Here is a 15,829-nt window from a genome sequence, read left to right on the forward strand (position 1 = left end):
TCAATTTTGACATAATTTTAGACTTACAAAAGAGTTGTAAACATAATACCAATAGTTCCCACAAGTTTGTCCCACCTTTCACCCAGCTTCCTGTAACGTTAACATCTCACGCAGTCATAGTACAATGATCAAAACTAAGAAATTAACATTGATGCAATACTATTAAGTACACTACAAATTTTATTCTCTGTGAAGAAAGTGAACTTTATTTTTTTATTTTATCATTTCCTGTGAACTTTTAAAATGTTTTAAAACCTACTTGATTCAAAAAGCAAGCCATTGGTAGGAACATAAACACATTTCTTTCTGCAATACAGCAAAAAAAAAAAGTCTGTTTTGTCTTTGGCTTTTAATTGTTTGTCACAAATATTTTGCAAATGTTGAAATTAGCTAAATAGTATTCTGAAGATTTTAAGATTTTCTATGTGTACAGTAAGGCAGATTGAATTTATGTTGGAAAAAGTGGGGTGCTGTAGAATTGACTTAAGGGACTATTTAAATTATGACCTGAGGGAGGTGTTTATCTGTTTCATTACTTGATCACAAGGTTTTGATAGCTAAAAAATTTTCAGTTTATTTATGTAGTTGAAAATATTTGTTCCATTCCCGAGTTTACCATCCAAAGCAGTGGTTCTCAACGCTTGGTCCTCAGACCAGCAGCAGCAGCAGCAGCATTTTCTGGACAGTTGTTAGAAATGCAAATTTCCAGCAATCTGTGTTTTAGCAAGCTTTGGTTGATTTTGAAAACCTAAACTTTAAGAATCTCTGGTTAAAAGAGTTGTTTTGATGACTAAAGGGGGGGGATCGAGAGGAACTAATAGAGAAAGGGAAATTCTCAATGGCACAAATTGCCTGTTTGTTAAGAGGAAAGTCTTGTTTCAGACTACTTGTTTGTTTCTCAGAAATTAGATTATACTTCATTTCTCCTAAATACACTCTTGCTTTTTAATTTTTTAAAAATTTATTTTAAGTGTGTTTTTCCAGGACCCATCAGCTCCAAGTCAAGTAGTTGTTTCAATCTAGCTGTGGAGGGTGCAGCTCACACTGGCCCAAGCAGGGATTGAACCAGCAACCCTGATATAAGGAGCATCGTGCTCTAACCAACTGAGTTAACCCGCAGCCCCAATACAAACTTACTTTTGTTATGTATCACAGTTTGGCCTTGGCCACCTTTGACCTGAGTGAATTGGTTCCAAAGACTACAAAATGATTAACATAGAATTTCTATATTGACAACCTTTCTGCCAGAAACCAATTTGATCGCTTTCTCATCAGAAAATGAGTATAAGCAGTACTGGCTTTGCATAGTTCTGATGGGCACAAATTTCAGGCTAGTAAGATTAACACCAGTCCCCCAACAACATGGTGCAATTTCAGTTACCACGGTACATTCATTACCTGTGAGTAATTGCATAGTACACACTTCACTGCCCTCAGAGCACCAAGAAAATAATAGATGTGCATCATGATTGGTGGCCAATCACATCAGTTATCTCTTTGTCTCCCAGTGATAAACTCACATGACATTTTACAAAAATGGGTAATCCAAAGAGGGAATTGTTCAATAAAGATGGAAGTGCAGCAAAGAAAGGACAAGCAATATTGCTAGAAGTGAAATTGGATGTAATGGAATGAGGATAAAGCTGCAATTCTTGATATTCTAGATATGCAGCCAGAGGAATTTTGTGAAAGTGAACTTATGGACAGAAATAAGAAAAGTGGTTGTGACACTGAAACAGGGCCCGGTGGGAGCCCCCGAAAAGAGGCCTTGCAATGTCCCTGGCCTCACCTCTCCCTGCCCTGGAGCTTAACAATTGATCAACCTCCTTCTTGTGGTTTGAGCTTGAAATGTCCCCTGTCCAGTTCCTTGTTTTACATAATTACCCTGAAACTTGTGCTTGCTTATAATCACAATACCCCTTGTTTACTGATCACAATCTGTATGGCCTAGCATTCTTTCCAGGTTACTGTCATCACTGCTCCTGGGTTGGTGACCACCTTAGAGAGCTGCTTCGCCAGAGGGAAGGCTCCATGCAGACCATCAGGTGGACTCTGGAGGAACGCACAGATTTCCCCTTAAATGTCCCAGGCTGGTCTGAGAATGTTAAGGCAGTTTTTAGAGGTGTTAACCTGCTGCCTTCTCAGACCACCGGTGCTCTGATAATAAACGCTTATTCTATGACCCAACTGCTATGTCCATCTATTGGCCGGGCCTACCCGGACTTACTTGGCCTCCAGTTTCAACACAAAAGGTGAAGCTGTCCTAGGGAAAGTGATACCTGCAAAAGCCTTCACATTAAAGGACCCCTCAGAGATATTTCATAACATTGAAATCACAAAGGATAAAATCACAAAGGATATAAGCAAAGATAAGTTGTCAAATTCTACTCCCCTGAGAGCTGGGACCTATTATGCGAATGGATCAGTAGGTTTTCAGGGGATTAGGGCCTGAAAAATGGTATGATCAATTGGAAATGCATTAGTTCAGAGATTATAATTGTATCTTATATAAGTTACCTTTATCCTCTGAAGTTGTCATTCTTAGTAAGTTACTTGTCTGGTAATAATATTTAATTTTTTGTCTCTATCTGAAAGCTTCAATATTTGTACATTTCTTCATTAGGCTAGAAAAGGATTTTTGGCTCTTCTCCCACGTTTGTTGTGGTTAAAAGGAAGGAAGGGGAGGAGAAAGAGGAGAGGACAGGGGAGCGGCGAGAAGGGGGAGACAAAAAGACAAAAGATGGGAGAAGAGGAGGAGTTCTGTCCCCCCACTCACCCCCCCCCTTACAAATTGTTCTTTGTATAATGTCTTATTCTTTTCTTAGGGATTCTATTATTCTATATCTTAGTAATTATAAATGTTTCATGTTCTCTTTCAGATTGTCTTTCTATTATGTGAAGTCAATGCCACTGAATCCTGCTGCTCGTTGTAAGTACTGGCTCTCATGTATGGTGAATTGTTTCCATGTATGTTTTGACTATGAGCACATCTGTAGCAGAGCTTGCTTTTTCCTGAGAGAATCCATTGTGCCCTGGGTAAAAAAAGAGTCCTGGCAGATCTATTCTCTGTTGACTTCTGCCAAGAGTCTTGGGACGTCACTGTGCTTGGACACATTTTTATGTTAAGTTCTCAGCTTGGGGATTGGGGGACTTCATTGGTAAAATAAATTAAAACTCCAAACTTCTATGAGGTACTGGACTCTAAGATGTTAACATGGGGGAAGTGGGTGAGGGGTATACACAGGAACTCTGTGTACTATCTTTGCAACTTTTCAGCAAACCTGAAATAATTCTAAAATAAAAAGTTGATTTAAAAAAAATTAAGCTTCTAGATTACTGAAACCAATTAAACCCTTAAGTAGCGATAGAGTCACTTTATGTGTTTACTGGTTCTGTTTTCACTTCCTTCTTATTTTGGGGTATCTGCAACATCCTCTTTTCATTGCAAGTTCAGCTATGAATTTAAAATCATTTTTGTTATAATTTATCTAGCATTTCTAGGAGTTACGACAGGTGGGTTTTCAGATCATATCAGTCTACTACACACGGAACATTAATTCTCCATTTTCTCTTTAATCAAATCAAGCTTTCATAGATTGCTTCAATCAATCTTAACAACATTCACCTTCCAAACCCAGTGGTCAATTCTTAGTAGTCAGATACTCAGTCTTTCATTGGCATGCGAACAGTTGAGCGTGCCTTCCTTGAGTCCCTTTATTCTCTTGGTTGGTCACAGGCTCCTCTTTTTTCTCCTTCATTGGCCTCTCCTCAGACTTCTTTGTGGACTCCTACCGCTTTGCTGACCTTTAAATGTTGAGTGCCTCTGGACTCAGTCTGCCACCAGGCTCTTATAATTGTGCACTCTACGTGGTGCCATCCACTCCAATGATTTAAAATGTCATACATATGCCAATGATTCCCAAATCGAGATCTCCTGACCTGATTCTTCTTCCCCACCTGCTGGGACTATAGATTCATATATACAACTGCCTAGTCAACGTCCCTACTTGAATGTTGAACTTAATATGACCCAAACAGAACTCTCAATGTGGTGCCAACAGTAACAGAATAGGTTGTCCAGTACATGCTGGTGGTAGGTCTTGGCCAGGCCTGGTGATGTAGCAGCAAATAGAACAGAAAAGTGAATCACTATGGCATAGCAAAATCCTCTTTATGGGGTAGTAGGTAGACCTTTGAGTGTGAACGTGACCTTTGCTGAAGTCTAACAGTGTGAGATGGTAAATCCATAGTTCTCTGCGTTAACCACCAAGTTTCAAGTACATCTTCATGCGGGTCCTGAATCCAGTGACCTACTATTTCACGATCTCTAAAGAATAAATCTTGAGACTAGCCAGAGTGAAGGTGGGAAAGATGCTGTACTTCATGGAGTAGGGGAGGAATTCCTGAAGTCTGCTTTTTCTTTTTTTTCCCATTTAATTTCCCGTTTATTCTTACTACATTGGTCTGGGAAAAGAAGGACCACGTTTCCGAGTCAGAGGAGGTCAACTGCTGCTGGGAGCTGGGGGCTGCTAGGAAAAAAGCAAGAAATAGGAATGTACTTGATCTTGGAGGTGTTAAAGAGAAAAAAACCACAGGCCCAAATGGTGTCTCTTATGCTAAAGCCCACGATACCAAACCTAGATTTAATACCTAACCTAATTGCAGTTTCGACCCCTTCCAGAAATGTCATCTTAATGGATCTATCTGGGATTTTCTAGTCAGCACCAATGAGGTCATCTGTAAATTGGGCCCTCTCTACCCCTGTCCCACTCCCAGAGGAAGAAGAAGCGATCTACATGATAAAACCCTTGCATTCCCTTCCACCCCAAAAAAGACATTCCAGCAGAAAATCCTTTCTTTCTTTTGCTAATAACATTGTCACTCCACCCTCCTTCCTATGAAAACCTTCCACTTTGTACAGCCCCTTGGTGTATCTCTCTGCTTGCTGCCTAATTCATGAATCCTTTAATAAAGTCAATTAGCTCTTCAAATTTACTCATTTGAATTGTGTTTCTTAACAGACTGTTTATGTTCTAGGGTTTCCATCCTGGTACCTGAGGCTCCCCCATGGAGATCACATGTGGGGTGTGGGGGGCACAGCATCTCCCCAAAGGGAATGCGATTGGCACAGGCCTGAGCTGGTACTCAGGTGGGTGGTTGGCCACAAGTACACAGGCAGAACCTGAGAAGACACTGTCCTCTCCTCTGTATCCCAGGAACCTGTGAAGGGCTTCTCCGTAGGGATAGGACAGGGTTCCCTTCTTGGCCTCTGGTTGGCCTCATGAATAGTAGGGTAGAAATCCTTCAGCTGTATGAGCAACTGGAGACATTGTTGCCTCTCATTTTTATGTCTCTATGTTTGAGACCCTGAGCAATTGCTTTTAACCGTATGTGATTCTTCTTGCTCATCTCTGCACATTCAAGGAATTGCCATTCTTCTAGGAAACTAGATTTCCTGGCCTCTCTAAGGTTTTATTAACTAGCCTCATCCCTGAGTTTATTTTCCCTCCTGCACTTCCTGGCGGTTTTTCTTCATTTCAATCTGAAGTGTCACTTTCTCCATTTTTATTGCTGAATTTTCTCTGCAGCCACAGGGTTCCAATCCAGGACAGGCAAAGAGGTGGTGATTACTCCGTCCTGCTGGAATTCAGCAGGGTCTGGAGGTGTCTGGGTGTAGAAATGTATTTGCTTCTCTCTGGAAGTTTCTAACCGCTTTCAACAGATTTTCTACCAGTGTTCCTGTGTCAGTCTCACATCCCCATGTCCAAAGGGACATGGTGCTACCAATTCCTGGGTCTTTGGGTTGTTCTACAGTATAAACAAGGTTGTTTATCAGCTTTCCCCCACTCCCAGCTTAAGACTAAGTTTTCTCCCATCTGCTAATTTTGTCATCACTTTCCCGTTTGCCTTCCAATTTAAGAAGCTTTGTGAGCTGTTGTCTGTTTTCCAATTTTCTTCAGTGTTTAAGTCTTTTTAACAAGACTACAGTATTTACCATTATTTTAGTGAGCTTTCAAGAGAGAGCAGAGGTTTAATATCAATCTTCTTACTTTAATATATAGGGACAAAAATCCCCATTTGAAGAGGGAGGGCCAGGTGGAGCAAAGATGGGGACATTGATGCCCCTAGACCCTAAAGAATCCCCTTAGCGCTACCAACTTCTTAAGAGTTCCCTGGAAATCTTTGAAACCTCAATTCACACAAGTTAGTCTAAGGGATCACCCAGGGGAACTCTCACTTTAGTTCACTCCAGCAAAGCATGCAAATGCTAGCTAGTATCTCTTGATAAATCATTTATTTCTGTACAATCCAACCCCCTCCACGGTTTCTTACTTTTAAGAACCAGGATCACTGCACAGAAGGAAGGCAACCAAAGTTAGAAAACACATGCCCCAAAGGAAAACTTAGTAATTATGCCTCAATCTGTACCCTGTTGTGCCTCGATTCCTCAGTGCTTCCCACCATCCGCAAGTACACATACCTCTATCTTATCAGACAGCCTTTGATCTCACTAATCCACATTCATATATCTGACTCTACTTTTTAACCTTAGGAACCTCACTGAGTTTATGTGACAGATTTTCTTTTCATTCTTTACTTTCGTGAGTCTAACAGATTCAGCAGCTAATCCCAAATCAGACATAGGCAGGAAAGAAAGGCCACATCCTGTTGTAGGCCCCAAAGGATCTTCTGCCTTTCGTTTCTTTGGATGTGTCAGGGAGTCCAGTCCAGAGCATCTGCAGGGGGCTTGACAACTAAGTTTACCACAGCACCACCTGTCCAACAACCAGGTTTTGAAGTCTGTTTAGATTTAAAGTCATTAGAATCACCCTTTTATTTTACTTGTACAACCAGCAAAAAGACAGCTAGACACAGGGTCTAAGGTTTTTAAATCGACTAAATAGGAGGGACGTCAGATCAGGAATAAAGAAACCAGACTGGATCAACTACAGTTTAAGTGAACAAATTCTATTTTCAATTATAAACATACTCTGAAGTTTAAAGAAACACTGTAAAGTTATATTTGCTTTGCAATAGGAGGGGAGTCAGTAAATGTGAGTGAATAGCTCAGGAAAAACATGTAAGTGGTGTAGGGCATCTCAGAAAAATTTTTGGTGTTTCTTATTGAACGTAACAAGAGACAGAGCCTTATAAATTACAATTAAATAAGACCTTTTCTCCTCGGGTCTGTATACATTCTTGATCTGTGATTCCTTAATTTAACATAGAGGACAATGACCAGCCTTATACTTTGACATTTTCATGTACTTGACACTTGACATATAAGTTTCTTGCCCCCAAAGCTTATTCAATGACATTGTAACCTATATAATTTCTTTTATTTAGATAAAATATAAGTTTAAAAATTTAAAGTTATTTTTCAAAAGGGTTTTAAAGGAAAAGAAAAACAAAAGCCTTCAGCAAGGGGGCACTACCCCTTGACTATCTTCTCCCTCAGGGAAGACTGAAAGGCCTTCCCAGAGTCCTTCTCAGAGAACAGCACCTGGGTATGTATTGCCTCAGCCTTTCAATGGGAGCCACAAAGATGGCAGAGTGGCACTTTTAGAACATATTTTGTTGTTGTTGTTGAAGTCTTATTACTATAATCAAAAATAATTTTCACCAGAAGCAAATGACAATAGTTACCTGGCTACTCACAGACTTCAGTGGTCTATCATTCAGAATTTGAAACTGGAAACCAAGATCTAATTTGTTTGTGCCATGGTCTAGCCAATGACTACAGATTTTGGTAGGCCTACAATCTGTCTATACCACTGTACCCCAAATGGTCAAAAAACTTCGGATGGAATGTATTGACGCACAGTATTTATTTTGAAAATTATATAATTATTTGTGTCAGTATTAGAAAAATGCAACAAATTAAATCTGTTATTTCACTCAAGCAAAGTAAATGCAAATTGACTTCTAAAAAAATTAGGTAAATAATTTAGATGGCAGTCAAGTATGACAAAAATCATAAAACCTGAATAATTGAAGAATGGCTGGATTTATACCAAGGAAATAAGGCCTGTAACCTGCTGCTTCACTTCTGTGTCTACTGCATCCAGCTTCTGAAGCTAAGGACCACCACTACCCAAACCATGCTCCAGGCCTGGCTTCAAATTTGGGCAAATTCACTATACAAAATTCACAAATAACATCAGCAGAAGAAACAATATCAAAGCAACTAAGGAGGCAGTGGACAGGAGGAAATGTCCTACCACACTGAGCTTTGTTCCTTAATGCAGTAGGGTTAGGTGACATTTTATTTTTTAAATGTCCTTTATTGTTTTTTAAAGTATTGTTTGCACCATAAAAAAGTGAGATAGGAAATTACAAGTAGAACTGCAATTTGTTTTATAGTCCAGACAGTTTAGAACAGCTCCTCGGTAAAACCCTTAATGTAAATCGTCACCGTTTCAGGAAGTAAATGAAGACCTGCAAGTCCAGGGGATAGACATGGTCATATAAGCTGGAGGGCACATCAGGATGTGTCCTTTCTGAATATGAATGGCAAAGAGTAATATAATCTCTAGAAGAAATTAAAACGGAGTATCAATGTTATAAAGCACCGCAGGAAATACACAATCACACTATCCCTTCATCTTGGTAGTCCTACTATTCTTTTTTCTAGTGACTCACTCATTCACTCAGAAACACTTGAGTGCTCATTATGTACGTAAGGAATTATCATCAGCAGTGACAAAAATCTTCTCATCAGTTTGTTTGACCTAAGAATAAAAGAAAAAATCATTTTGTCATTTTTGGTTCAAAAGTCACAACTTCTTAGAAGTTTTTCTGGATCAACTCTTCTCTATTCTAATAATTTCTTGACTATCTGCCTTCAGTTTTATTTATTATGTTATTATTTTATACACTATTCAACAAAGTTGAGTAGGCATTGAGGTAGGCAGAATAATGTCCCCCCAGAGATGTCCACATCTTAATCCCCCAAATCTGTGAATACATTATCTTACATACAAAAGGGATTTTGCAGCTCTTGAACTGGAGGGATTACTCTGGTGGGTCCAGTGTAAGAACAAAGTCCTTATAAGAAAAACAGAGAAGGACAGATTTAGAGAAGATGTGACCGTTGAAGAATTAGAGGGATGTGGCCAGGAGCCAAGGAATGTGAGCAGCCTCTAGAAGGTGGAAAAGTTCCTTAACAGATATATTCTTCCCTAGAGCCTCCAGAGGGAACACAGCTCTGCCGACCCCTTGATTTTAGCTTTGTAAGACTCATTTTGGGTTCTCACCTCCAGAACTGTAAGATAATAAATTTGTGTTGTTTTAAGCCATTAAGTTTGTGATTATTAGTTACAGCAACAATAGAAACTAATATAAGCATCCAAACCTTGGGTTTCATGTTGTGGAAGATACAAAGATGAATGAAACATAATCCCTCCTTTCAAGATGCTTACAATTTCAAAAAGATGAAACACATATACTGAACTATAAGCTAGAACATGGTGCATATTTTAAGAGTGGTACAACCGCATGGCTATGGGAGTCCAAGGAAAGAAATCACTTCACTTTTAGGGTAATTAGGAAGGGCATAGTAGAAGATAGGCTTTTGAGTTGATCCTAAGAGGATAAGTATACTGGGGGTGCCAAAAAAATGTATGTAAGTAGACACTTGGGTCAACATTTCTCAAGCAGTAGTTTGCTGTAATCAGAAGTGTCTGGACACTGATGGAAACCACTTTGAGCACCTCTTGTAATTGCAGAGGTCAAACGTGACTTGTGTTCATCTTTTGCTATCAGCACCTGTTTCCCCGAAAAATAAGACCTAGCCAGACAATTAGCTCTAATGCGTCTTTGGAGCAAAAATTAATATAAGACCCGGTATTATATTATATTACATTATATTATACCCAGTCTTATACTAAAATAAGACTGGGTCTTATATTAATTTTTGCTCCAAAAGGTGCATTAGAGCTGATTGTCTGGCTAGGTCTATTTTGGGGGGAAAGATGGTATATACTGAGTATTACAATTTTAATAGTTTTCCTTTCTTAAAATGTATATACATTTTTTTGGCACCCTCTGTATTTTAAGAGATAAAAGGGATGGAGAAAGTGGCATAACCTTTACAAATTAAATCACATAATACATTATTTTAAAATAAACTATTATTAGCCATTTGATAAAGAAACACTCCTATAATAAAAAGTAATCATGCCCTAACATATCTTTTATACATATCTTTATAAACTACACATGGTTAGGTTCGCTTGAACCTGAAGAATGACATCCATTAGTCTGCTAGAGCTGCCATGATAGAAGAGCACAGACTGGGTGGCTTACACAACAAACATTTATTTTCTCACAGTTCAAGAGGCTGGAAGTTCAAGATCAATGTGTCTATAGATTTAGTTTCTCCTAAGGCCTCTGTCTTTGGCTTGCAGACAAATGCCTTCTTACTGTGTCTTCACATGGCCTTTCTCTGTGCTTGCCTACCCCTAGTGCCTCTTATGCTTCTTATAAGAACACCAGTTCTATTGGCTTGGAGTCCCACCTTTATGACGTCATTTAACCTCAATTATCACTTTAAAGGCCCTATCTCCAAATACAGCCACACTGAGGGTTAGGGCTTCAACGTATAAATTTTGAGGAAACACAGTTTATATTGTAATTATTATTTATAATATATCATACTGTTTTATATTATTTTAATATATCATATTGTAATTATTACTTTACAAACTATGGATGTAATATTTGCCACTAGTACAAAAACTAAATAAACTGAACAATAGTATGTCAAGTAAAATATAAAATTTTCCTCTCATGTATGTATTCCCTCCAGAAGAAATCAGTTTCTTTCTAGAAATGTTTGATTGAAATCATTATAGATAAAACAACAGGGAGCTCCCTCCCACCCCCACCCCCATAGAATGCACCAAGGAAAGGCCATGTGAGGAGATGTGAGAAAGCTTCCATGTGTCACCCAAGGAGAGAGCTCTCACCAGACACGGACCCCGCTGGCATCTTGATCTTGGATTCCTAGTCTCCAGAACTGTGAGAAATAAATTCCTGAAGTTTAAGCCACGCAGTCTGTGGTATTTTGTTATGGCAGCCCAAACAGACTAAGGCAACATTGTTCTCTGCATAAAACTATACATATATCTATCCATTTTTAACACAAATAGGATCTTACTATGCAAATATAATGTTCTTCAATGAGCTTTTCCCATTTACAATACATCTTGAACATCTTTCCTTATTGTACATACAGATCTAGCAACCTCGTTGTTTCCACTCTCATTTTATTGTATTAGGATCCAATCCATAATACCATGTTACCTTTAGCAGTTAACTAATTAATTAATTTATTTATGTATAGATATTTGAAATTCAACTTTATTCTGATTCTAAACAAAAAGGAATGGGAATGACAGTAATAAACAAGATTTCACCACTGAATATTGTGTAGCAGTCTTGCATCCGTAAGGAAACAACTGCGTTCCAAAACAGCTGAATATGCAGGTCCCAAAAATGAGGGTCTTTTCTTTAACTGCCACATTCATTCCAAAGCCCATTCATCTCCTTTAGCATCCCCAAAATTAAGCATATGTTCTGCTTAGCTATGTAATAAAGTGGCAAACAAGTAGCACCACTGACATCACAGGACAGTTGCCTATACCACCAGACTTCTGATGTTGGGCTCCAGCTTCCCTTTCTCATGGGTCATCACCCTCATCTAGGAAAGGAGTTGTCTGAGCAACCTCTACATCATGCTCACATTGTGCTGCCAAGGCTGGGTCCGTGGCAACCTCTGGTGGGGCAAGAACAGGCATGGCAACCAATTCCAACTTGGGGTCTCCATGAGTTTTCTAGCAAGCCAGAGGAAGGGTTTGTCAGAGTTGTAGTTACTTTTGGCAGAAACGTCATAGTTCTGAAGATTCTTCTTTTGGTGGAAGATAATTGATTTTGCCTTAACTTTTCTGTCCATAATAGCCAGTTTGTTGCCACACAACATGATGGGATGTTTTCACATACTCGTACCAGATCTCTATGCCAGTTAGGCACATTCTTCTAAGTAACTCTCCAAGTTACATCAAACACTTCAATGGCACACTGGGCTTGGATGTAGTAGCCATCTTTCCATCCACCAAATTTCTCCTGACCGGCTGTATCCCACACATTGAACTTAACAGGTCCTCTATTGGTATGGACACAAGGAAATGAACCTCAACACCCAAGGTAGCTACATACTTCTCAAATTCACCAGTCAGATGATGTTTCAAAAATGTAGTTTTTCTAGTCCCATCATCACCAACCAATACAAATTTGAACTGAACTTGGGGTTCTTCTTGGGTAGGCATCATCTCTGGGCCCCTCTGACTGAGAGCTGGAAAGATGGTGGAAGCACCTCTATTTTTTAATTAAACTTTTAATTTTTCAGGTAATTGTAGATCACATACAGTTAGATCAGACATGTATTCTTTCCCATTTCCCCCAATGGTAAGTAACATCTTAGAAAACTACAATACATCACAACCAGGATATTGACAGTGATATAGTCAAAATATGAACATTTCCCTCACCACAAGGATGTCTCTTATTCACCTTTTATAGCCACACTCACTTCTGTACTGCCCCACCCCCTCCTTAAACCCTGGCAACCACTAACCAGCGATCCATTTCTATAATTTTGTCTTGTCAAGAATGTTAAATAAATGGAATCATATAGTATGTCACCTCTTGAGATTGTTTTGTTTTTTCCCCACTCAGCATAATAGTCTAAAGATTCATCCAGGTTGTGTGTGTATCAATAAACGGATCCTTCCTTTTTATTACTTAGTATTCTATGGTATAGATGTAATCACAGCTTAACCATTCACCCATTGAAAGACATGTGAATTTTTCAAGCTTTTGGCTATTGTAAATAAAGCTGCTATGTCCATTCATGCACAAATCTTTGTGTGAGCATAAGTTTTCATTTCTCATATGCCCAGGAGTGAATGCCCAGGAGTGAAACTGTTACATCATATTGTAGTTGCACATTTAGTTTTTTGTTAAGAAACTGCCAAACTGATTCTAGAGTGGCTGTACCATTTTATATTCCCACTAACAACGTATGAGTGATGTAGTTTCTCGGCATCCTTGCTAGAATTTGGTGTTGTCACTATTTTTTATTTTAGCCATTCCAGTGGATGTATAGTGATATCTCACTGTGGTTTTTATTTGCTTTTCTCAAGTGGCTCATAATGTTAAACATCTTCTCATGGGCTTATTTGTCATCTGTATATCGTCTTCAGTGAAATGTCTTTTCATGTCTTTTGCTCATGTTCTAATAGGATTGTTTGGTTTTTACGAAAGGAGAATATCTTTGTTTTTAGAATGTAGTGCTGAATTACTTTATTAGGAATAAAATGACACTACTATGTCTGTGACTTTCAGAAAGTTAAAAAAAAGTCATAGATAAATATAAGAGAGAGAGTAAATGTATTAAACTGTTAACAGTTGGTAAGTGTAACAAGTATTTGGTATCCACTGCTTTATTCTTGCAACTTTTCTTTAAGTTTAGAATATTGCAAAGTCAAAAACTGGCTCCACCTCAGATCAGATCTACTGAATCTGGGTGGGAGGACAGAGTCCACAAGTATCTGCCTTTCAAATAGATCTCCCCTTTGATTTTTATGCACACCAGTTATAAGTGTACTGAATTGAAGTACAATAACGTATTTTTATTTTAGTCTTTATAAGGGTAAAGCTAGAAAAACCTCTAATCATATCTTGGTTACACAATAGAGTTTAATAATCTGGAATTAATAGATTTAAACTCAATCTTTACATAGATCAAGTCCTTTCCATGGTCCTCCTCAATTTTCTCCATTTTCTTCAACTCTATTAATATCTTTACGTATTTTTATGTAAATGGCTTTAAAAGTTATTGTAAAGCACGTGGCACTGAGTGTCACCCTCCAAATTGCTTCAGTGGACACTGCCTACATTCAAGCACAATCTAGCCTCTAATTTCCTCCAGCAACTAAATAATAAAGGTGAGTAGCACTACTGTCTTTATCCAGCTCAAGGCAGTTCTTTTTAAACATTTAAATTATAGATGGAGGGACAGCATGTATTATACTGGGTGTTTGCTAAATAATAAATGACATTAATAAGTAATAAATGAGTTGAAGATCCAAAACACATACCTTAACAAACTTTTGCATGTCAAAAGCTTATCAAGACACTGCTTTAAATGCACAGCTATCACTTCAAATCAATTGATGGACTTAAAATAATGTGAGAACCTCAAGATGGAACACAACACTCCCTGAATGATGAAAATACATGGTACTTTCTATAGGAAGGTGTCACTAACAACATAAAGCATACACTTTAAGGTTTTGTTATTGTTTTTCCATGTCATACTGACAAATTTGTACTAATTCCTTGATTCATTTGGTGACAATTGGCTTACAATTGCTAGATGGGTTTAGGACTGTCAGCTGATGACACTGAAGAGCAAATCTAAACTAGGGAGGCTCACCTAAGGAAGGAATCTGATTTTTAGCATCATTTGAAATATAATTGGCCTCCAGACTCCAGGTTAGCACAGAAGCATTTGTGGTTGACTCCGAAAAGGCTATCTAATTTCAGATCTCAGTTAAGTAGAAAAACTTATCTCAAAGGTACAAGAGTATGCTCTAAGTTGATATGCAAAACTTGTGTATGTTTTACGTCTTTAACTCATTTATTACTTAATGCTATTAGTAAGCAAATACAAATGTGGTGAGCACACCATTCATTAGAAATACATTGTAGGGTTGCAGGCTCTGGATTTTGACTGAATTTTAAATTATGAAACTTTCTTTCCTTAAAACAACTTGAACCATTGTGACCTAAACCAGAGATTAGCCTTCGATTATTTTCTCTTAAGAGACTCTGGAAATCCTCCACAGCATGTAATGGTAGTACTAAACCTAAAACACTCTACAATGAGGTGTTAATTGATTTCACCCTAAAGACTCAAGTGAGACTAAATGGTTGGTCACTTTTCTGATTTAGTATTTTCTTCACTTTCTTAGATGCCAGAAGATTTTTTAGTAGGTTTTACATGAGACAATAAGGATCTCTGACTTCCATTCCTAGAAAATGTCTGGCATTACCTCAAATCTGGATTTGAACATTACAGGGGGATGGATAGCATCACGAGACTGAGGGCCAAGGCCACTTTGTGATCATGGTATGAGTTTCTGTCACAGTTCCTGGCACGATAACTTTCAAATAAATAAATTAATGATTTAAAAAATACATGTGGTATTTATAACCAAATATATCAAATATGATATACAAATGTAGAAAATTAAGCGTCAGTTTTTACAGTTATGACTTTAGGTTGGTCTTCCGAATTAATGAGAAAATGTCTTCCTGAATATTTGTGATGATATCTTGCAGCATGAGTGGGATTGTATTTTAAAGTTAAATGACTACTAAATACATTTTCTTTTTTCACCAACAGGCCTGGGTTAGAGCTACAATTGAAAACTTCAAGGAGCTTAAAGAATCATGCAGTTTATTCAAGCAGCAAGGATTGTATTGCTCTCATCTTCAGCAAATCAATATTCATAATGTATAAGCAATTCAATTCAGTTTGTTTAGTTTTTTTAATGACCAATAGACACCAGAGTCAAAACCTATCTAGTCCCAAAGCAGCAAGGAGCTGTATCTGTCTGAAGCATCCATTTAAATTCTCGCGTTACAAGGAAAAGTAATCCTCCTTAGCTATTATATGTTTGCAAAAGTTTACAGACTTTATCAGGTTTTCCTCACACCTGTTAAAATTATTAGCATTATTTTAAAGAGAGCGAGATAAGAC

The 15,829-nt window shown here is 38.1% G+C and overlaps 1 protein-coding gene and 1 pseudogene across 1 annotated transcript; both read right to left on the reverse strand.

Moving 5' to 3' along the window:
- Positions 1 to 4,949: 4,949 nt before the first annotated feature.
- Positions 4,950 to 5,762, reverse strand: MSANTD5 (Myb/SANT DNA binding domain containing 5). The gene is given in 4 exon segments (XM_074335232.1): positions 4,950 to 5,245; positions 5,248 to 5,337; positions 5,340 to 5,464; positions 5,755 to 5,762. Coding segments are annotated over 4 exon segments (519 nt in total).
- Positions 5,763 to 11,684: 5,922 nt separating this feature from the next.
- On the reverse strand, positions 11,685 to 12,329 carry LOC109458440 (GTP-binding nuclear protein Ran; annotated as a pseudogene).
- Between the last annotated feature and the right edge of the window lie 3,500 nt (positions 12,330 to 15,829).

Source organism: Rhinolophus sinicus, linkage group LG01 (genome assembly GCF_036562045.2).
Source record: "Rhinolophus sinicus isolate RSC01 linkage group LG01, ASM3656204v1, whole genome shotgun sequence".
Taxonomy (NCBI): Eukaryota; Metazoa; Chordata; class Mammalia; order Chiroptera; family Rhinolophidae; genus Rhinolophus; species Rhinolophus sinicus.